The sequence below is a fragment of the Pelobates fuscus genome, chromosome 10 (assembly GCF_036172605.1).
Source record: "Pelobates fuscus isolate aPelFus1 chromosome 10, aPelFus1.pri, whole genome shotgun sequence".
Classification (NCBI taxonomy): Eukaryota; Metazoa; Chordata; class Amphibia; order Anura; family Pelobatidae; genus Pelobates; species Pelobates fuscus.
The window spans coordinates 31,930,828-31,955,756 of record NC_086326.1 but is presented as its reverse complement, the minus strand read 5'-3'; the positions used below and the strand labels follow the sequence as shown (position 1 = coordinate 31,955,756).

Genomic DNA, 24,929 nt, shown 5'->3' with positions numbered 1-24,929 from the left:
TGGCTTTATTGTGCATCATCTTTAGAAGAGGCTTCCTTCTGGGATGACAGCATTGCAGACCAATTTGATGCAGTGTGCGGCGTATGGTCTGAGCACTGATAGGCTGGTCCCCAACCCCTTCAACCTCTACAGCAATGCTGGCAGCACTCCTAAGTCTATTTTCCAAAGATAACCTCTGGATATGATGCTGAGCACTGACAGACTGGTTGAGGGTAAGAGACCTTGGCCATGGCTGGTTTATTGTAAGAGACCTTGGTGCTGGCTGGCTGAGGGTAAGAGACATTGGCCATGGGTGGCTGAGGGTAAGTGTCCTTGCCACTATGGGTAAGAGTCATATGCATTGAGAAGACTAAGGATAATGGGATTCTACATTGACAATAAAAATTAGTGGCACTTATGGTGCTAGACCTACCCACTTTAGGTAGGAGATTTTGACTAAATCAAAGAAACACTGGTATTGCGTATAAGAGAATAGTGATTTGGAGAATGAAGTTAAAGGAATTGTGTCACTGGTAGCAGATCTGGGAACAGAGCAGATAAGTTGTCACCAAGAGTGAGAGACGTGAAGGCTGATGTGACTGTGAGTAAGAGACCAAAGGAAGAAGGGTAATGGACAAGTGGCCTAAGTGCAATGACAGCAAGAGTCCAAGAGCAGGGACTAAGAGGATCACCATGCCCAGAAAAGCAGCATTGCAAGTGTTTCTACCTGGCAAAATAGATGCTAAATAAATCATAAAAAGACCACCCTGTTCTGATCAAAACCTCCAAGTATACCTCTGCATAGTTAAAATTACATGAATGTCGAAATGTTGGTAGATCTTATGAAATAAAAGTATCTGCATTTATATGTAAAGTTATGGAATTGATGATTTTCTTATTTTTCATGGCTAGAGTTTGCATTTTATAGCAGACAGAAACAATGGAGTGTTTCCATCATGTGAATAATAAGAGGTTAATCAAGTAGTTATTGTTGGTCTCTACCCACTATTGTTATCGCCTGATTCCCTGATTTTTGTAAAATCCAAGGCTTTCCCACTGCAGTATAATGCATAAAATGCATGTTTCTCAATACTTCCATATCCATGTAATAATTTCTTAGTTTCCTACATAACAAAGAAGCCATTTATAGTGAGCATAATTCAGCTCCGCAGTGGGTGAAAAATAAATGTCCCAAAAGTTACTAAACCTGAAAGCCAAAAAGGCTATACACAAAACAATCAACTGCAGTGAATTACAAAATCAATCTGAAAAAATAGAGTCAAAATAGTCGAGTTCAAAAAATTCTACAACTCAGGTATAACACCTACAGCTTGCCTAATCTAACCTCAATTTTGCAGTTTGGCTTTCAACTGACGCGTTTTACTGTTTAGTGAATGCACGTCAAGTAGTTTTTGTTTTCTTTCTTTAAATAACCTTTCTCTGCCTCACATTAAAAGTATATAGACTTTGCAGGTAAAATAAAAATGTTTTATTATGCAGAGGCAAGTGTAGTTGCATCATAATACTATCTTAGCCTGGTTTTGATATAGAGTAACAGTCAATCTCTGCTTCTCTCCGTTCGGCTTTATGAGCTGTATATGGCAGTCTGTCTTATAACTTCTTTATGCAAAGTTGTCAACAAGAAAAAGCAATCATTGCTATAAAGATTTTAAGAGCCGAGGTGTGATCATAACCAAGTGTCAATTTTGTGCAACACACTCTTGCTGGATCTGTTATCAGTATTAATGGTCAGATGAAACTCATGTTATACACTTGATGATATCATTGCCCTTCATTGACATAAAACATAAAAATTATATAGCCCGAGTACATCAGATATAGAGCAACTCAGTATTTTAAAGATAATAATGGTGTGTCTCACTTAAGGGAGGAATTTCTCTACCCAGAATTGTTAATGTTATGTTTACTTATCTCCTTGTATTTAAATATGTGTTTGTGAAGTCTGAAAAATAAAATTCAGAATGCATAAAAGCACACTGCTTTTCGATCTTTCTTGGAATTGAATGTCTCAATCTTGTCTCCCTGTCAATCAATCTTATAAGTTCTGACCTTTACTTTCATTAAACAATATGATAGGTTAAGAACAAGAGCCAATCAGGTTAATTTGCTAAAGAAAGAATTGCCGGGAGTTCCGAGTGAATTGAAAGTGAGTTTCAAACTTAAGGACAACGTTTCTGAACTGACTTTGAGAATGTTTTGCAAAGCAACAATTTTGTCCTTAAATTTTAAATTGACTTCAAATTGACTTTAAATTCCTGATAGTTCTCACTTTGGCAAATAACACTGAATATGTCTTCTAATTCATTGTTTGTCTGAACTGAACTGGACTGTGATGTCTATTGCTAAATAGTTACATTTGAAAGAAAACCATCATCTAGCTTAGATTTTTAATTGTTTGTGGCACTTAACTTTTATATTTTCAGTTATTTCTTTAATGAATGCAGAGCTAATTTAAATGATCTTGGATCAGAACCCAAGGTCACGCTAACTAGCCCGACTGCAGCTTTGAAAGTTGTCTTTCCTTGAGCAGTGTTCAGAGCCTGAAGTACACATGACTGTGTAGCATTACTTTGTCTACTGCATGGACCATCTTCCAGAGAAGAGGCACCCAAAATGTAGATCCCCAGATGTTTTAGAACTACAACTACAACTTCATGGATGCTTTGCATGCCTTTAGAATGCCTTTTCAATGACAAAGCATCATGGAAGCTGTAGTTTTAAAACATCTGGGGATCTACCTTTTGGGAACCCCTGTTCTAAGCATATTTAATTTTTTTTTTTTTTTAAACTAAAATAAATATACCTGAGAATGTATAAAATAAATATGTCTAGAAGAGCTGAGTTTAGTAAGAGTGATCATGGATGCAGATGATTCTGACCCAAGATTATTAAAAATAACATTGCAGACAGAAATATGGGGAAGTTGTCAGACAATTATTATGAAAAATAACAATAATATACTTCACAAACAAGTAGAAATGTAAAATGACATCACAGTTTTCTTTAGATACACGTTTTCTTCTAGATACAAGTTTGGCAACATCTAGATTTTGCCACTAGATGCAGTGGTTGTCCTCTTCTAGATATACGTCTAGAGAGTAGGGACCAGAAGTTGGCTATTTTAGATTTCTTCACTGAGACTCTTCTAGAGACTCTGAGACTCTTCTAGATTCCATCACTTGATGCCAATATGTTCCTATTCTCTATATCTCCACTAGTTGCCATTTGGGAACTTTTTAAATACCATCATTTGATACCAAGTCTAGACTCTATTACACTTTCAATTGTCAGTGGGGCAGGTCAATTTGCAATTACTTTTTAGGCAATATAGATTTGTTTATTAAATATTAGAAAGGCAAGTGATTTCTAGAACTCTCTTCATGCTGGGGTAGGAAAACAACATTAGATTAATATTATTATTTTTTTCAGCAAACATTTGCTTTTTTAACTTTCTTTTTTCTACAAAGGAAGTAGGCAACCAGTCATCACGATGGCATGTGTAAGATACGTACTAGAGATTCTAGGGTTTTTAATACAAAACCATTGAAAAATTAGGACTAAAGTGCCCATCTGGAAAAATATCTTAATTTTTAAGGTTTTGATAATTCCTCTTGATTTTATTTAAAATGTACAATTTCTTGCGAGTTTTCCACACTTCCAAATTTTGTGAGTAAATCATATAATGACATAAAGGGGTTCACTCACTAAATATTGTGAGGTGCACTGACAACCAATGGGCAAACATAGGTTAACGTAGCCAAGTTAAGAAGAAAACTGAAAATATTTAGAGATTTATTTTCAAACTTGACTAACCTGGCGTAATTCTTACACGTCACTTGAGAAATCACCACAAATTACAGAAGTAGGCTTAACATAATTATGGAAACACATTTGAAATGTTTAAAATAACATCTGTCAGCACAACTTAAGATGTTGTCCATTTATTATTTCCACTTTTAATTATTAATGTCTGAGGTTCAAACTAAATTTAAAAATAAATTTAGATTTTCGATCAAAAGTATCTTTATCTCTTAAAATTAATTTATCACAAATTAAGAATCGATAGTCTGGCAATCATAATTTATTCTATTTTACAATCTGGGAGGCATTAAATATTACAAATATATCATGTATCATTTTCATTATTTCTTTCTGCCTTCATTATTTCTATATAGCTCTGCAGGCAAGAACCCCATTTTCAGCAGGCTAGCATTGGGATTCATGTTAAACCCTTACCTTTTGATCCAGACTATATGCTAGCACCCAATCCTCCTGTTTCGGATGAAAGAGCAGACTCTGAATGTAAAAATTCAGTCGGTATTTTTGATAAGTAGCTCCAGCATCCGAGCTGATCAATATACTGCTCTCAACGTCAGGATCGCTCAGCAGCATAATCTGAAAGACAACACAAAACAGTGGATAAGGAAATACAATCTCTTTTTTTTTATTTGTGGCCAGCCGCAGTCAGTAAAGCATTGTTAGTAACACATATAAAGACATGTACTTTTTCAGGTTGGGTTCCCGAGGGTCTTTCGGTGTTCAGAGGTTTATATCTGCATTATCTTACCTACATGCAATATTATCCAGAAGGAATTGCACATTCAGAGCATTATGGCAAAGTATATCAAATGCTAGACTAGGAAAACATTCTGATGCTAAATATTTTACATCAAATACACCCGATTCTAGACCTTCTCTCTCCCATTATTTATGGATGTATAGTTTCTGTACTGTATGTTGTAATGTCAACTGTGCCAAGAATTTGCACTTTATAAAGGTACTATAAGTAGAGAGAGAGAGAGAGAGAGAAGACACACAACAATGAGCTGTGGTTTATGGAAAAATAATCCCATCGTTGCAAGGAAACCATGAGCGAAAAAGAGGGGAAGAGGTCACATCGAAGTTGACCGACGTGCCTTTTTAAAGATCAGAGACATCTTTTTAAGACTCTGTAAAATGTTTGTTTTAAATTAATCCACACTTAATACATTTTCACTGTAAACTACAGTCTGCACTGTTATCTATATTATTATATCTTTTTTTAAATTTCGAAGGTTGACGGGAATCTGGAAGCAAGAATCAAGCACCACTTTAGCTATAACATTATTGTCACCTGTTGCACTTTAGACGAGTATTGCACCTGAAAATGTAAAGCAGTTTACAACAGTTTCTCGTCAGCAGTGATCCATCTATTTTTTTTTTACTTTTTGGTTTGGTAGGTTTGTAAATGTTAGGAGAAGTTAGAGAGCATTGTGCGTGGAACTCTACAGGAGAAGACATTGGTATCTATCAAAAACATCACAAAGTGAGGATATTGCAGAACAACTACTTCAGTTCATTTATATTCAAATAAAGATGGATTGGGTTAAATCAAGAAACTAGATTGCCAACGTTTTCTTCCGGCGTTGCTGTGCAAAGTGGCTTGTTTTTTGCTGATGGTGAACACACTCCAAGTATGTGCAATTGTGCTTGTATAGTGACACTAGTGAAAGTTACGGAGCTCTGAAGTACATGACATTGTATCACCAGTGCTTGACTACGGAGAAGTGTGTACTTCATGTTATACAACAGCCAGCAATGGCTGAAGCTGAATTAGCCAAACCCACTAATAACAAGACACACCTGTTCACATTTGGTTCAGTACAGAATTATACTACAATCCTCATTCTGCGTGAATTTGACAAAGAGGATCAGGACTTAAGCAGCTGGAGAGTCAGGGATATATGGCTTACATACATGGAACTTCACTATCCCAAAAAGCATGACATTATGCACACACAGCAGGGATGCCATATTCCCTGTTGAAATCACATATATTGAAAATGCTGCCCTGCAGTATATAATAGTCAAATGTATTATTTACTTAAGCAGGTGGTAAATAATTTGTGAATCATGTAGAACACAAATTATACATACTACAGGGCAGCATTTCCATGCACCGCCAGTCAATATGATAATATTATATGTGTTCAGGAACCCTGGTGGATAAGACAACCCTATTCATATGGTACTGGCACATGCACATTTCCAGACGATCAAGGAGACACCTATAGTCGCACATAATGCTACTCAAGAACACATATGCTGCTGTAGACCTCAATCAGTTTCAAGCTCACTCACTAATGTATTGATTGATGCTGCACTTCTACGGGACTTTCTCTGGTGTCCCCAAACAAAGCAAGAACTCATAACCCAGGGCTAAGGTATATGGGTCCTAAATCATGACTGCTCCATAGGAATCGGGACAGTTGGAAGGTATGAAGTATATACGTTCTGATTATGTACCATTCTGTAAGATATTTTAAAATATGCTGATGCCCCTTTGGCTATAATTTCATCTTGATTCATTTGCCTTTCCGTATTAAAATTCATCCTTTGGCAACACATCTATTTTTGAACTCACTAGTTGCTTTCTTTTTGATTTAGCATTATGGTCCTGACTTTTCTCTTTAATGAAGTTTCCAATTCTATTTTTTTTTTACTTTTTCTAATTTGATTTTGTGCATAGTCTGGCGAAGCAATCATTTTACAATAACGTGTTCGGCACTTTAATCTCAGCTTCTATTCTAGGCAAATTCACTGCAATGATTCCTTAATTTAGAGAAGATTTGTCACCTTTGAGATTTTTGTTGTCTTTTAATCATTTTGAGTGTTTTAGAGATCTTGGAATTATTGGTTAAGGAGTATTTTATCTCTGCAAAGCTCTACATATTGCCTTTTTTGTGCTTTATTTGGCAAACCTTTTTTTTTTTGTCTTGTTTCTTCTCTTTTTTCAATGGGATATATTAACTTTAATTATAGGTGGTAAAATAAATAAATGCAGATGACAAAATGTTTGTGCAAACATGGTCATGAAGCATGCATCAGAAGCAGTGATATTTTTGTAAAGGTGGCAAATGAATTCAATATTTTCCGTGCCAAAGGGAAAATACCATATCTGTTTAGACATTTTGAAGTTCTCTGTGGATACAAAGTAATTTTACTTTCACTTGATACTAGAGTCTAAGGATTCCCACTGGCCGTTAACAGGATGTAACAAAATAATACAGAGAACCCAGGACAGTCGATTAGTACATAGAACAAAGGTGACAAATTTCAGGAAATGCACCCAGGGACGATGTGTTAGATTGCCAGCACTTCCAATATCTGCTGGAAGTGCTATCATACATAAAACACATCTGGACAGCTTCTCCCAAATCTGTTAGCCATAAAAGTGCTTTATGCTCATGAAGTTGATGCATCGTGTCACTTACTCATTTCTGCCGACAAGCAAAGCACAGTAACCCTTTATTGTAGGCAGATCCGCAGAACGCCGGTTTTAACAATATGCTCCATTGATTGTGTTTCCAATTTCTGCTTTTAACTTATAGCAGATTTATTGTGGAATAATTTCCAAATCAACTGAAAATGGCCTCCTCACTTCACGGCTCCTTCCCATGCCATTAAAAACCCCAGAAAACAAAACAGAGCAATACTTAGCATATTGAACGGAAATCCACCTGCAGCACTTGGTTAGCTGGTGGATATTACACAAAAGGAAATATAAAGGTTTATTCTATGATAAGTAAACGGTTGTGAGTTAAAGACATATAAAAAGTAATGCCAAAATACACGCAGCTATATTACCAAATTGGCTATTTTAAAGGGACACTATAGTCACCACAACAACTTTAACTTAATGCAGCAGTTTTGGTGTATAGATCATGCCTCCGAAGTATCACTGTTCAATTCTTAGCCATTTAGGAGTTAAATCACTTTTGTTTCTGTTTATGCAGGCCTAGCCACACCTTCCCTAGCTGTGACTCACACAGCCTGTATGGGGAAAAAAAATCATTTTTAATCAGACGTAACTTACTTTAGAAGTGTTTATCCCCTGCTCTGTAAATTGAACTTTTCTCTAGCAAGCTATTAACAGAGCAGGAGATAAAAAAAATTCTAAATGAAACGGACTCTGCAGTAAACAAAGTTTAAAAATTAGATATTTCTTTACAGGAAGTGATGACAAAGGTTATGTAAGTCACATGCAGAGAGGTGTGACTAGGGCTGCATAAACAAAAGTGAATTAACTCCAAGTGGCAGGAAATTGAGCTATGAGACTTCAGAGACATCCTCTTTACACCAAAACTGCTTCATTAAGCCAATGCTGTTTTGGTGACTATAGTGTCCCTTTAACTTAATATGTTCAATATGGCACATGCCAAAGGTGTGTGTAAAGAGAGAGTTGATTAAAATAACTAAAGTATTAGGAATACAAGCATTTAGACTCACTCAGTGTGCTCTCCGGTCCTCCTCCAGTGACATAATCCTGAAGGCGTTGCTTCCTGGCTTCTTTCTGGCTTCTTATAGAGAAGCATTGGGGATGAGATGGGCATGCACAGTGAGCACTGAGCTTGTCCAATCAAATGCTTCTCATAGGGAAGCACTGAATCCAAGTCAGACTCAGTTCTCAATAGGGAAGCTCCTCTGTCAGGAAGAGATGAGTTTAGCTCTGCAATTATAACATCGCCATATCTACTAAACAGCAATGTTTTAGATTACAGGACTAAAACTCCATTAGCACTGCTCCCATACCCCTTCATTTGGATAAAGTGGTCTGGGTACCTTTAGTGTCCCTTTAATATACAATCCTATGTACTAAAGCAAGACGGTCTATATGCATTTTGATTCACAGACATCATAAAATTTTAGAAGGACCAGAGAGATTTCTGTTTTCGCCCCTCTTCTTATCTAACAACCTCACCATGTACCCATCTCACAGATTCCGATACGGCTGTCCCATGTGTAATTTCAGATTGCACTAGGTTAGCCTCTAGTCATTCTGCACAGCTTCAAACACTCCATGAAAACCCAGTCTACTTAAGTGGATATTTACTAAAGTTTAAATTGTCAGGAATCCAATCTGAATGCAAAGTAAATTCTACATTTTGTCCAAAATACTTGCATTGTTACTTAGCTGACTATGTAACAGTCATTTCTAACATATCTATGTTAGTGATATTGTATTTGATGCTTGCTCTGTGTCAGTCTGTTTGCAATTGTTATTGTAAGGCGCTAAGTAACCTGTTATCTCCTTATTTAATAATAAATTATGGCTATTACGATCTGCGGTGGAAGATCTCCTGCAAGGGAGATACAGTATCAAGGTAACTGTGGTTCTAAGCGGGATCACAGAGGATAAAGCTCGATTAAAAGGACTGGCGAATTTCTCTCCACAAACGTTAAGTGACTTCTGCGGCTAATAGATCAACTCATTTATTAAAAGGTATACTGCCACTTGCAATTATCGGTCTACAGCAAATGCATCCTCCCCACTAGTGATTAAGATTAATTGCATTTCATTAAGTGCCAATAAACAAACTCCACTTTGAACGAGCCTCCTGCCAAAATCCAACGTTTCCATTAATAATCGCGCCGAGGACAGAAACGAAGAACCAGTGATATGTCACATGTAATATATAGCTTTTTAAAATCTAATCATTGTCTATAATATTAGATTAAATGACAGCTTTTATTAAAGAGGAAATTACATTTCATCTGCCTTTTTTTTCCCACATTCCGTGGCCTTACATTAGACGAGGACATTATATAAAAACTGCAGTAAAGAAGACCCTTGGGGACTCACTTAGCGTACATTGAGGTCCGTACCAGGGGGCTTGTAGCACAGCATGTCTGTGTGTTACTATTTAATGGCTCAGTGTGAGACATATGCTCAGTGTGATTACATATTGTACTAACAGTCAGCAGACACATGTAATGTCTGTCATAACCTTATGTGCACAGGGAACATTTTATAAGAGTTCAGAGGGGCTTATTTTTGTAATGATTTTGCTAACTGCTATTCTACAGCAGCTTTGCAAAGGTTCCAATATATGGGTGCAAGGAGGCAGCTGGGTAGACTTAGAAGCACATACTGTTATTGGGAAAAATGATTGTCAAAATATACTTTTTTGTCCCTGAGATTTGGAAAGTGGGTACAATTCATGTTTAAGGGTCTGTCCCCCATCTTCTTCTTGCTTTGTGATCACTCCACAATTAAATTATTATATTGAATATTTGAATTTGTGCTACAGGTTTGTGCAGACAGTGCAGAGAGGGGGAGTCTAGCTTTAAATAAGTAATTAACCAACTGCTAATGTTTTAAAAAATCTATCTGCTAAAATCCTCTACTAGTGGCGAGGTTAGAAGTTATAGGAGCGTAAATGTATGGCGGTTGGTATCACTTGCTTAAATCATTTGTAGACGACCTACTTCTGGGTCAAGGATTCGTGTTCAGCAGTGCAGCTACCTCAGTGCACACAGTGGGAACAGATGTGTAAAGGGTTGAACTTGATGGATGGAATCTTTTTGCAACCCATGTAACTATGTAATCTTTTAACTGTGCATCTATATAACAGTCTGTTCAAATGACCAAGGGTCACGAGAGCCAAGATCAGAAGACAGGTAATTAATACCAATAAAAATTACCAGCTGGAGATCAAAAGCATTAGTGGCTTAACATCTCCCAAAAAAATAACATATATTGATTGCACTGTACACTTTACAGTATATGCAGAATGCTGTTTTTGTTTGTTGGCTTTTTACATTGACTATTTATAAAAATAACTGTAGACTTAATGTATTGTTTATTACCACAAGCAGAACAATTGGTTTTGAAGATTTCTGAAATAATGCTGCATATAATAAGTTATGAAATCATATTTACACGGATTTGTTTTAATAGAAATATGATGCCATCATCATGCCTGATACTTACTAGACTTACTGCTCAAATACAAAAAACATTGTTTAGTTGATACCCCCCAATGAAAGCAATCAGTTAATTAAGCTTTTTTCATTGGGATATATCTAAAAAACAGCTTGTCTGTAACCTTTGCAAGCCCTCGCCTTGTAGCCCCGCCCAATTGGGTATTTAGCAAGTGTACTGGAGGTCCCCTCGCAAACTGGGGGAGAGGTCATATTTTTAGTGTGGAATCAAGAAGTTGAAGTTTCCTGAATCATCTTTAACCCCTTAAGGACCAAACTTCTGGAATAAAAGGGAATCATGACATGTCACACATGTCATGTGTCCTTAAGGGGTTAAGAAAAGAGGAGTCATTTTATTAGGGCCAGGGGGAAATAAGGACCAATTAATATTGTGTCCAGGGAACTTGGAGTTCTCAACAGTGGGTTGGTTGATTTGGTGAGCCATATCCTGCTACTAGATATGTGCAATTTGATTCATTCCGAATGTGACTTCTGTCGAATTTCGGCAAATTCGGACATTTGGATGCTTCCGAATGTCTGAATTGCCGAAGTGCCGAATGACAGAAGTGCCGAAACGAATTTCCGAAGTGCTGAAGTGCTTCGGATTTCTGAAAAATGGCAAAACAAGAGAGGGAGGGAGAATTACGTGAATGATGACAGGATTAGGGATAGGGGTTGGGTTAGGGGTAGTGTTATGGAGCCCCACAGATGTTCCGAATTCTGTAGTTCCAAATTGCCAAAGTCCCGAATTGCCGAAGTTCCGAATTGCTGACGTACCGAATTACGGAAGTGCCGAGCCGGATTGCCGAAGTGCCGAATTTTTTTACTTACCCGAATATCCGAACTGAACCAGATTTTTTGCCCATGCACATCCCTTCCTGCTACTAATAACAGGAGCGTAGTGAAGGGAGCCCAGGCCAACATTTTGGGTAGCATGATCGACCACTGCATATAATTTGCTACTGTTTCATATTGTTTTTTTTTTTTCTGTTTAATATTTATGCTCTTAATGTTGGAGAAAGTGTGATAAAGATACATCCTTAAGGAGGTATTATATCACCATATTCCAGAAACATTGAGCTTGTGACCTAATCTCCGCCATTCTGAGTGCATTTCTTATTTGTTTTAATACTCACATCTCACACTACTGCAATGTTATCTCTTTTTGTATTCACCCATAGACATCACGAATGAGACATATGTATCCATAAGTGGGGATTATGCCAGTGCATGCTATTAAGACTAGAGATGGTTTTAAAGCTCTCTGACACGTGAGTGCACTAATTAAAACATTATACACTTCTGATACTCCTCCTTACCTGATGTAGTACATCAGGACACCCTGGGCTGTGGGAATAGGGGTCCACACACTGCCCCACAACATAGTTATAAAAGTTCATGAGGCATCAGGCATTACTGCAGTAAAATTTATTTCCTCCTTTCTGGAATCTGTCTTGTTTTACTTTTCAAACTTTTGTGCTATTTTATTATGCTCCTGGGGTAGCTACCCCCAGTGCTTTCTTAAAACCAGACAACATAAAACAGTAAAAACTGATATAAGTATGTTTTTTTTGTCTTGTAGAAAGCAATATAACTGCAGATCCAAGGTCCATTACAAAGTGCCCTAAAGATCAGCTACCTTCGAAAAATATGAAACAGCTACTAAATTACTATTACAGAAGAGGTTCCATTTCTGTGCAAAAACGTTGTGTCCACAGTCATTGCATGCGTTAATCAGGTTGACAAAAATATACCTGCACCAGAAGCCGCAATATAACTAGAATCTTTGGAGGAGCCTTAAGTATTATTTGGCTACCCGGGCAAGGAGGAACTGCTTTGCAGGACACTGTAGGAGAAGGTAATGTGTCAGAACAGACAGTAAAGGTCAATAGAGTTGTAGAAATACAAAGAATGACCTTTGTTTTCAGTGAAAATTGATCTGAGGAGGAGGTGAAAGCCAGTAAAATAGCTCAGATAAGACAAACATTGGTTCCGCCGGCTGACCATGTAGTCAAAAGACGAAGCAGGCCTTCTGCTGAGGACAGAGAGTCCCCGGTCCTCTTCTAACCCTTCAACACACACTATGCAACAAGTACAAGCTTTGACATTTGCAAGATGTCTACAAATGCCAATAGACAGAGAATTTCTCTTCCAGCGGATCCATTAGGATGAATACATGAATATGTTAAGGGCATATTGTGAATTAGTAATGTTATGACTTCAATGAGATCTGTCAAATCCACATTTTATTATTCTTCTTTTAAACAGCTATGGGAACAATATGACCTATTTATCAATCACTGGAGGTAAGTGTGTTACACAGGTTACCCTTTAAGTGCCAGAAGGGGGAGTAAAACATTAGGAATCACACTCTGTTGACTAACACAGGGTTAAGCTATTGTCATTGAGTGAGAAATGCTGTTGTTTGGTTTGAGCCTGACCTCCAGCTAATGGTGTTTTCTCCCTGTGAAGCAGTCACTTAAGTCTAATAAAGATGTTTAGAATGTTTAGTTTCAGGTGAAGAGTGCAGCGGCAGAATTCGTATCAAGACATTTCTCTACTGTTCTTTTTCATCATTACTCCCATCCACTGCTCAGTTCAGTCCTTCAGTTATTTACATAGACATATATTACAAGTAAGAAATGCCAGTTTTAATCAGATAATAGGTGTGCACAATATCGCATGATGGGCACTTGCAAAATGCTTCCTTCTCTCTAAAATCTGCATCTAAAATAGCTATGGGGGCCCAAATGTAGACATCTTTTAGGTGTTCTGGTATCTCCGCCCTCTTTCTATTAACCAGAATCAAAAGAAACTGTACTGACCAAGATGTTTTTGCCCATCAGAGCCAGCGTATTACCGTATTTCAGATTTTAAAGAGAGAGATTATAAAGATCACACCCTATGTAAAGCTGTTGAAGTAACCCAGCAAATAGATAGAGAAACACTGTTGGATTATAAAACTCAAAAAAAGAAAGAACAAGAATCAAACATCTCATTTATTTGCCAATTTTCAGGATTTCAGAATAATCAAGTTAGAAAGATAATCTCCAAACATTGGCATTGGCTGTTAAAGGACCCAATTCTATCAACTTTTTTACCCTCCAATCCAAAGATAGTACACAGAGGAGTAAAAAATATGAAAATAATTTTAACAGATAATATTCCGAATGCGGGTAAATCTAAGCCCAACTTTTTAAATCAATTAAAAGGATTTTTTAGGTGTGGCAAGTGCAATGCCTGCCGTAATACCCAGAGCGGAAAACAATGTATTAAAGATTTTGAAGCTAATGGACAGGTATATAAAATAAAGGATTTGATAACATGTAATACACAAAATGTAATTTATATGTTAACCTGTCCTTGCGGATTAAAGTATATAGGCAGGACAACTAGACAATTACGAATTAGGATATGTGAACATGCTTATAATATCAAGAGACAGTACCAACAGCATCAGGTACCCCTGCATTTTCAAAAGTTTCACAATTCTGACCCTTCCCTGTTGGAATTCATGGGGATCCAACAGATAAATAAAAACTGGAGGGGGGGTAATTTTATTCAAAGTCCAGGTTGCACAGAAATTAGGTGGGTATTTGAATTAAACACCCTCATTCCCAATGGACTTAACAATGACTTTGAAATCTGTCATTTTTTAAATTAATTAAATTTTTTTTAATTCAAAATATAATATTTAGTCCAAGCAAAACAATAGAGGGAATGTAGCAAGTATCCACCTCCACCCTGACTTAATTTTAGTTTTATTTAATTGTATTTAATTTGTTCAATGGAGTTTTGCACATAACACTTTTTCTTTGTGCTTGTGTATACACTTGCACTGTCACTTTAAATTGCATCGATAGTGGAGATAGTTATAGTATTTCTTTATAAGTGGTAATATGCATTTGTAAGAATGCTATTGACATTGTTTTTTCCCCTTATCTACACACAACTAGGTACTTACAATGTGTATGCTTATTATGTTTTATTTGAAACTGTATTTATAATATGTATTCTAATCACGTTCCGTTTAAAATTGTATATATATATACAATATTGATTTAATAATGATATTTTATAACATTTCTATAGTGTATCGTTTGATTATGGTGATATAAGGTGTTAAAGATGGTTTTGGGATAAAGCAGCCTTTCATTAGCAATATGAAGTGCCTGCTGAATCAAATTAATTCAAAGGCTAATTGCCAGTGCATGTTTTGGACGATACACATGTAATGTGAAGTGTACCAATTAGAGAGACATTCTGCCCTATAAAAGCCTTTGGGAGCACGGAGGAAAGAAGCTTCATTACGTCCTGACGAAGCCGTCTGAGAACGGCGAAACGCGTAGACAACATCAGCACGCACGTAAGGTGGGAGGAGCCAAGTGGAAGCCGGGAGGTTTTGAACGGCGACTGCACCACAGCGGATCAACTCGCAATTTGGACTCCACATATTCTAATCTCGCCTGACTAACCTGCAGGAGACATCTCCCAGTGTGGGGAAGCGTGCTTGTGAGTCACATACCGTTGTACTCACCATCAACTCTAGTAAGCAGTTATCTGTTTACCATTTCATTGAGTGCTTTGTATCTTGTATTTTTTAAATATTTTTTAATGTTTTATGTGAGAAATTTGTTGTTCAATTATTACATTTATTAAGTATACAAATGTGTTAAATAACACTTTGTATAAGGGTGTATTCTAAACACCATACGTACAGATTTGCACTATCATTATTTTTAAATTATTTTTTTACATATGATTTTGAACGTACGACTGCTATCCATTGAGGAGTATAAGTATACCTTTCCTTCATTTCTTAATTTTGGTTGCATGTGGGAAGGGGCCGATTACCTAAATGTCGCTCCACTTCTTGTAATATATTTTTGCCCTCTTTCTATGAGTTGAGTTTTAGAAACAATAGCCTCTTTGTGATTTTAGCTCTGGAATTCCAGAAAGTACATATTTTCTGTAATAGCAGACTGTAGTCTCCGAGCACTACAAAAGCAACACTATTTCTATAATAGTGGGCCTTGGTTCTTGGGTACTAGATAATGCATTCTCTATCAGTAATAGTTGACTATAGAACTTGAGTTCCAGAGAAGGAATCTTCTTCTTACAGTAATGAGATCTTTGTGTTGATTTTTAGATATGATCTGCAGAGACATTATTTACCAGAGAATAATAAAGACACAATTCCATATAAAGCAAAGGATAACAAAGAAGCACTCTCCAATTGAAAGACATCCGAGGGAGGAATTCCTCCTTAGCTTGTCCATATCATGATCTCCGTTAGAATTGTTCTGTTTAATTTTGTCAAGCATACTTCTAGAGCTTAGCACTTTCCTTATTTCAAACTGGCCGAACAAATCCTAGACAGTTTATTTTTAGAGCTATTTGATTTATTGACCTTTACTGACCAGGGCAGTCAAATAGCTTAACGGTTCCTCAGCACTGCAAGTGAATACCTACAAATGGGAAACCGCTCCTCCACCTGTATATTCTGGCAGTGTACACATGTACCTCACAGCAGGGGCACATCTTAATTAAATTATATAAAAAATAAATAAGATAGGATTTCCTAGAACGTGATAGAATGGTGGCCTCCTAGCAATATGATAAATTACTGGAAAATGTTGTTTACGGAGGCAACAGAACATTAAAAGGTAGACAGAATTTGTATGTAGAAACAGTATATTGCTGCACTGTAGGTCTATCAATATGGTTAAGGAATCTCTCAACTGAAAGGTGTCACACAAGATCCACTGTAAATACACTAATGTAGGGACGTCCAACATCATGAGAGATTTGCAAACTGTTAGCAAGGGCCTCCTCACGCGCAGCTTATTCATATAAATCAACCTAGAATGCTGGCGTTCGCTAATATGTTTAAGAAAAAATTAGGCGGTTAAAATAATTAGAACAAATTTGTAGGAATAAAATAATGCATTTTGGCAGCGGGTACCCATGCTCAAAATTTTTGAATTGCCATTTATATTATATTATGCACAATGTCAATAGACATACAATAACTCCATTCAATGTTTCCAAAGCAAAGTTACATATCCTGGTAAAATGTCAGCTTTGTGGATTAGATACAAATAATACTGAGTGACCAGGGACCAATATCCAGGGACCTAAGGCAAGTTATGTTCTAGGCTAGGAGACCGAAAGGATTCCGTCCTTGATAAAGAAAAGGAGATACTCACAAGGTTACGAAGTATTCTGAGTTCAAACATAAAGTTGCAATTGTGTTCAGCTTTATAAATTCAGATCAGCTAAAGATTTCTTCGAGACATCCTTGTATTTTCCTACGTGTCTAGAAAACTATTTATGGGAGAGAAAACCTTCTTTGAGGAATAAATTTAATAACCTTTTTCTCTGCATGGATGATCTCCCTAAGCCATCAAGCGCTAATACCACGAGATCTCTGATCAAGCCCATACTATTAAGATCAGGAAAAGATACATCGTTATTCAAGACAGGATGCTGTCTGAGAAGTTTTTGTTTTTAAGAGACGTGATTCTGGGATTATATCACATAGTGGCTGCAAGAGAAGTCTGAGATTCCAGAAAAGCAATGCAATGACAGGCTTATATTTTCCAATTTATTTAATTCCCCAAATGTTGCTTTTCTCACAATGAGAAGGACACAACTCACAGGGCACACAGAGACATGAAGAGAGAAGACTCCTGTGATAACATCTAATCTATTCTAAGCAGACAGACATGCTCTGAAAGCCAATGAATACCAGCTCCTTGCGTACTGGGGCAATGATGCTTCAAGCCACATAAGTAGCAGTGTAGTCGCTAGGGCTGCATGACAAAAATCGGTGTAACTACTGCTGGGGCAGCTGTGCCAACTGCACCGGGGCCTGCACATTCTGGTGGCCCATCAAATGGCCCATGCACTTAAGGTCACCTAAAGAGTATTGCTGAAGAGGGGCCTGGTTGTGCGCTGCGGCTCTCTAACAACATGACCGGGACCCTGTAGTATCGGCAGAGCTGAGAGGAGTGATAGCCGGTCACTTCCTCCCAGCTACAAAAGGAGCTGTGCAGGAGGAAGGGAGAGGCAGTGGCACAGGTAGCATGGGGAAAAGAAGCAAGGAAACATGCTCCAGCCAGCCCCAGCCCAGCAGGAACACCCATGGAAGCCTCCTGCACATAAAACGTATGCTATCAGGAAGGTGGCTGACATTATAAAAAAATTATGACGTGTGTATCTGTGTGTATGTGCCTACGTGTGTGTGTATATGTGTGTCTTTATATGTGGGCATCTGTGTGTCAGTGTGTGTATGTGTCCTTGTGTATATATGTGTGTGTATGTGTGTGTATGTTTCTGTGTGTAAGGTTTGCATGTGTCAGTGTGTGTATATGTGTGTGTATGTGTGCCAGTGCGTTTATATGCGCGTGTGTGTGTGTATGTGTGTCAGTGTGTTTATGTGTCAGTGTGTATATATGTTTATATCTGAGTATGTTAGTGTGTGTATCTGTGTGTGCATCATTTGTGTTTGTGTCTGAGTAAATATGTATGTGTATATGTGCATACATCCAAGCAATCAAATGCCATCCCACATGCCAACACACCCTTGCAATCAAATGCAAAAATTGCATACAAACAAACCCCTTCATTCAAACAACAATACTACATACAAATGTACACCTGCATGTAGAAGCCAACACTATATACAAACACACCTTTGCATTCAAACGCAAACAATAGATATATGTACACCACTGCATTTCAATGGCAATGGTACATAAAAACACCCTCCTACATGCACACGCATACTCCACTTAAAAACATGCTTGCATTCAAAAACATAAACACTGCTCACAAATACAACCCTGCAAGGATGGGCAAATGGTTGTACAACAAATAGACCTTTTGGTTACCTTTGCACTAGAGAATCATTTCTTGCAGCAGGGCCCTCACTACATTAGGTCCACCATTGATGATAAACAATCTATAACAATACAGCAAACCTAGCGGAGATCATAGTGGTTCTCTATAGTAGTGGCTTGTAACAGCAGTATCACAAGCCAAGTAAATACAGTGTGAAATATGATCAAGCATTAGTAGTGTGCTTCGTTGTAAAAATAACAATCCTTTATATTCCTCCTTTCAACTTTTTGGGAGTTAACAACAGACAGTACTAAGTAAAGTACCCGCTGACTACAGCTACAGAGCACATCACACCATATAGCATGGAGCAAGTCAAGAGCCATTGTAATCATTTGGGGGAAAAGGAAATTGTATGTAATCAGTACAGGGATAGCTGGAAATCTTCATTCATCCATACACCCATTCATTCCACCACGCACATTCCACCAACGCTGCCATTCTTCACATCATTTCTGTTGGTAAGATTGCATACTTGCTGTTTTTCTTTCTGTAATATTCATACACACAGAATGTGACGGAAGATAAGAACCATTCGGCCCATCTAGTCTGCCCAATTTTCTAAATACTTAGACTAGACGTTCTCCTTTAGCAGGATACAACAACGTACTTCTTATTGTCACATGGATTCCTTTCTAAAATGGACTGGAATTATTGCAAACAATCACTAGATGGGGTGTAAACATATTAACAGTATTATGGAAAGTACAACATATATTATAATATTATATTTACTAAATGTATACTATACAAAGGTATTTTCCCAACATATTGGTCATTTCTGACTTGATCTGTGAATAGTGACTGTCCCTTAGCCATCAATCATATTTTTCTCATCAAATATTCATTATTTTGGTAATTCCGCAACATTTGAGCTTGGAGTTCGAACGATAGAAACATAGAAACATAGAATGTGACGGCAGATAAGAACCATTCGGCCCATCTAGTCTGCCCAATTTTCTAAATACTTTCATTAGTCCCTGGCCTTATCTTATAGTTAGGATAGCCTTATGCCTATCCCACACCTGCTTAAACTCCTTTACTGTGTTAACCTCTGCCACTTCAGCTGGAAGGCTATTCCATGCATCCACTACCCTCTCAGTAAAGTAATACTTCTTGATATTATTTTTAAACCTTTGCCTCTCTAATTTAAGACTATGTTCTCTTGTTGTGGTAGTTCTTCTTTTAAATATGGTCTCCTCTTTTATTGTGTTGATTTCCTTTACGTATTTAAATGTTTCTATCATAACCCCCCTGTCTCGTCTTTCCTCCAAGCTGTACATGTTAAGACCTTTTAACCTTTCCTTGTAAGTTTTATCTTGCAATCCATGAACCAGTTTAGTAGCCCTACTTTGAATTCTCTCTAAAGTATCAATATCCTTCTGGAGATACGGTCTCCAGTACTGCGTACAATACTCCAAGTGAGGTCTCACCAGTGTTCTGTACAATGGCATGAGCACTTCCCTCTTTCTACTGCTAATACCTCTCCCTATACAACCAAGCATTCTGCTAGCGTTTCCTGCTGCTCTATTACATTGTCTGCCTACCTTTAAGTCATCAGAAATAATCACCCCTAAATCCCTTTCCTCAGATGTTTAGGTTAGGACTCTATGAAATATTCTGTTCTCTGCCCTTGCGTTTTTACGTCCAAAATACATTATCTTGCACTTATCCACATTAAAACTCAGTTGCCACAACTCTGGCCATTTTTCTAATTTACCTAAATCATTTGCCATTTGCCTTATCCCTCCTGGAACATCTACCCTGTTACATATCTTAGTATCATCAGCAAAAAGACATACCTTACCATCAAGACCTTCTGCAATATCACTAATAAAAATATTAAAGAGAATGGGTCCAAGTACAGATCCCTGAGGTACCCCACTGGTGACAAGCCCAAGCTTTGAATATACTCCATTGACTACAACCCTCTGTTGCCTGTCACTCAGCCACTGCCTCACCCATTCAACAATATTGGAATCCAAACTTAAAGATTGTAGTTTATTGATAAGCCTTCCATGTGCAACAGTGTCAAAAACCTTACTGAAATCTAGGTAAGCAATGTCTACTGCACCCCCCGATCTATAATTTTAGTTACCCAATCAAAAACATCAATGAGATTTATATATTTTATTTGTTATTGTCTGATTTATCCTACAATAGTTCTGCAGTGCCCTTTAGATCTTTGGACACTGAATTATTTTAAAGGCTAATTAAAGGTTATTAATTAAAACAGTTTCTAAAATAAATTTGCAACAGTATCTCCCCTAAAGTCCCTTAAACGCTATAAGCTACGAATAATCGGGGTCAGACATCTGTCGGTAACTTCTATCATACTTGAAGGAAGCCACATTGAAAAGCCCATATTAAAGGGCTTCTTTCATAAGTGGTCATGGTGGTAGGAATATATATATATGTGCAGAGTTTCTTCTGGAAACGCTGTACATCCAGAGATAATTGCACTTTTGTGCCGGTGGCTAGTATTACCCCGACACATATGACCTCGGCAGCCTGGAGCCTGTTCTAGTCTGTCTAATGTAAATTCTGTGCCCGAATTATGCATATAAGGGGAAGCTCTACAGTGAAAATGATTAATTCTTTTTTTTTTTTTTTTTTTTAAATCACCTCCATCTGTCCACCCCTCCCTCCCTTGTCCACCACTTGCCTCCCCTATCCGGCTCTGAGCATGTCTATGTGCTCTGAGCTAGTGAAACATTCCAGTCAAATGCTTCTCTATGCTAAGCATTTGATTGGACCACAGAGAGGGAGGCTGTGAAGTCAGACAGGGTGTGGAATCCAGTGAGGTAAGCTTTGCCAGGCACTGGATTCCAAGAAGGTTTACCATTTCTTTTCTGGGCTTATAAGGAGGACCTAATGCATAATGCTCAGTGTGGCATTTGAAAGTAAAAATTAGTTTTTTAAAAAAGGGTTAGCGTAACCCTTTAAATCATCTTATAGCCCCTGTTTTTATAGGAAAATATTCAAAATACATAAATAACTGATAGTTTCTGATTGAGAAATAATGGAGAGATTTACACTGAGCACTATAACATAACAATTCCTGTTGTATACTGCTATATAAATAAATGATATAGAAAACTCAAGTTTATTTACTCTAGTGCAGGAGTGCCCAAAAGGTAGATCCCCAGATGTTTTAAAACTACAGCTTCCATGATGCTTTGTTATTCTAAAGTCAATCTAAAGGCATGCAAAGCATCATGGGAGTTGTAGTTCTACAACGTCTGGAGGATCTCCCTTTTGGGGTTCCCTGTTCAGGTGGATTCCTATCATTACACATAGTGATACGGTTGTATTAGTAAACATGAACTGGAGCATTAGCAGGTATGGTGCTTTGAATATTATGGTATTTTCAAATATTATGGTGATTTAAATATTTACAGAGAATATTATAAGTCTGGGTTTGACGCATGCAAATCGATTGGACACAGGAGCATGATGTACGTTACGTCAATGTAAGTTGCATATATCCTGATTTTTTTTTTTTTTAAATTGCCTAGAGGTTTGATGTACAACATGTATAGCAAAGTGTTGGCATGAGCCCCCGTTTCTAAACTGTCTCGAAAATCATTACCGAATGAATAATCAGACACAGGAGGTCTTAGTGGAACTAATCGTCAAGGAGAACACAAGGTAAATTAAAGGAACAGTTTGATGATATCTTTTTGTAAGGCAAAGAAACATAATTTGGCAGTAAATAAGAATAGCTTAGCTACGAATAAGTGTCTTGAATCATGAAATGCTTACGACAGATTTTTGGGGCTTTGTGATTCTCCTGTTTACTTCTTGGATCTTATTCTAAATATAATATTTCTTCATAATTAAATTAATCAAGGCTTCCTTCCTTCCCTACAGAAGACATTTGTCCCTCGCATTTTTATTTTTAAACCTCATACTACAATTAGTCCATAATTTTGTATGACGTTTAGAATGTTTGTCTTTCTTGTTTAAAAATGTCTTTACTGTGTTAACCTCTTATGCCAAAACAGTATGTAACATACCCACCATCTTCTCAGTAAAGCGATATTTTTAATATTAGATTTGTAAACACTTGTTTTTGACTATGATCAATATCTACAGTCTATTTACCAGCAAATATAAGACTACGCATTCCATTCAATTCTAAATTATGACAAGTCAAAAACTACCAAACTTCGCACTCTTAGTTGAAGGGGTAAATTGCACATGTGCCTATTTTAGCAAAATAATATCTGGTGTTTAAAAGCCACATTTTACATTTTACAGACGCCATTAACATACAGCAATTCAAACCCAATGAACTGTGAGTCAATGACTTAATACTTTATTTCATGGTTCATTAGAAAGATTACCATATTTTTCATCAGTGGAGGTATAACAAAACCTGAGCATTTCTTTAATCAGTCAGAACAGGGGACATAAATCACGCACTTAACTCTTCGCTGATCAGGGAACTTAACCGTTCCTAATGGTACATTGCCCAGCCCCATCAGAGATTGCGAAAACAGGGTTAATGCGTTAATGTCAGAGCTTTCCAGCAAGACAATGCAATCAATGTAATGGTGGCGCCCTCATTCAGTTTTTATACTCTAACAAATTTATTTTAAAATTTCACAGGGCAGTGAGCAGAATTTCTATTATCTTATAAACACTTGTTTATCAGTCATTGGGATTAACCAGTGGACTGTATAGCCGTCAGTGGGAGATGCCAAAAAGAACAGGTGGGGGGAGTTGTTCCAATTGTTACGTTCTATATTATGAGAGTTCCGTAAGACAATGGGTCTGTTAATTAATCTCTGGACCGTAGCAAATTAAATGGCAACAACTAGGATAAAATAGCTGATTTGGAAAAATTCCAGGAGTTACAGATTGACTATTTTAGCCTGCATTTCGCCATTCGATTTTCAGATTCACTGAGAGAGACAGGCTGGATCTACAATGAGGCACACGCTTGCATGTCCTAACCACCATTATTGGAAGACGATTTGGTTGGGAAGAAGGTTTTACTCTCTCGCCAAACACAAAAGAAACCTCGGTAAAAGCAAAGCTGGGTCAGTAACTGACGCTTTGTAAAATATAGATAAAAACAGGAAAAATCAGCACTTGTGCAATACTGATATAGTCCAAAGGCAGCTCAATCACCAAAAGCGGAGCCTCTCTTGTCTGATAGGGTGTCTGATTGTGTTTTATTATTTCTGTTTTATACATTCACAGAGGAATATCCACATCACCTATATCCCAGAGTGGAAATCATACCACTTCAAGCATAACTTCTGGAGCCAATACTTAGGCTCCATAATATGTGAGTGTACACCTATCTACATACCTACCCTTGCCATGTACTTTTGTTTTGTCTCTTATATTTGTTATGAGGATGCCCATCGCAATAAGGAAAACTTGAAGACAATATATCCATAGGCGGGGATCATTCCGCCCAGGCCTGCAAGTCGGAGCTGTATTTAAGCTCCCTGAAAGTGTGAGTGTACAATTTGTAATGGTCCTTAGTCTATCAAGAAGTTTGTAACGTGCTACACTATCGGTGCTTTTTGTTTTTTCCTTTTTTTTGTCATACTTACATACTTTACATACTTCAGGCGCTACACCTTCTTTTCCTGTTTCATCCTTTGTAAGAACTAGTATTCAATTGTAAGCTCTGTATGATTAATGTACACATATGAATAGATCTGGATGAATTTGAATAAAAAAGGTCCCAGTGCAATTTGTGAAAATTGCGAAATTTCTTTTATGTTCGCACAAATAACTCCATGTGTTTGTTTACATAGAAGTTTGTAGAATTAAAATGGGAATAATGTTTTACTTTTTCATTTAGTTTTCTACCCATCCTTAAAGGGCCAGTCTTAGCACCATAGTACTTTTGCAAATGCGATTCATCCAGTCGCCCTGCCTAGCGCAGCATTGATTTGAAATATTCACACTGCTATAAAACTTATCTCTTTGGTTAAGGATGCGAAGTGTAGAAATGTTGTATGTTTGCTACCAGTTTATTTAGCCATTTCACTCATCTTATATGATAAGTAGAACTGCAACATGGGGAAAAAAACACATATCTTATTAACCTATATTTGGACAGAGGAAACAAAAAAAAGATTATTTCCTGCATTCATTTGTGCAGTTTATGTTTTGGCTCTATTTCCTTTAAAGTGTTTTCCTGAAAAACGAAATTATACACATTTCTGAAAAGGTTTTAGACATCGTCCCTAGGCTCCAGGGGGCCATGTGCACCCTCATTGAAAGGATTATGATGCTAATTGCTAAATTGTTAATAT

General features: G+C 37.2%; 1 protein-coding gene across 1 annotated transcript in view; it reads right to left on the bottom strand.

Moving 5' to 3' along the window:
- The window catches only part of SORCS3 (sortilin related VPS10 domain containing receptor 3), a 470,892-nt gene that overhangs the window by 238,116 nt on the left and 207,847 nt on the right, over positions 1 to 24,929 (bottom strand). Inside the window, exon 4 of the mRNA XM_063435106.1 lies at positions 4,237 to 4,395. Coding sequence (XP_063291176.1) covers positions 4,237 to 4,395 — 159 coding nt within the window. The remainder of the gene's footprint in view (positions 1 to 4,236; positions 4,396 to 24,929) is intronic.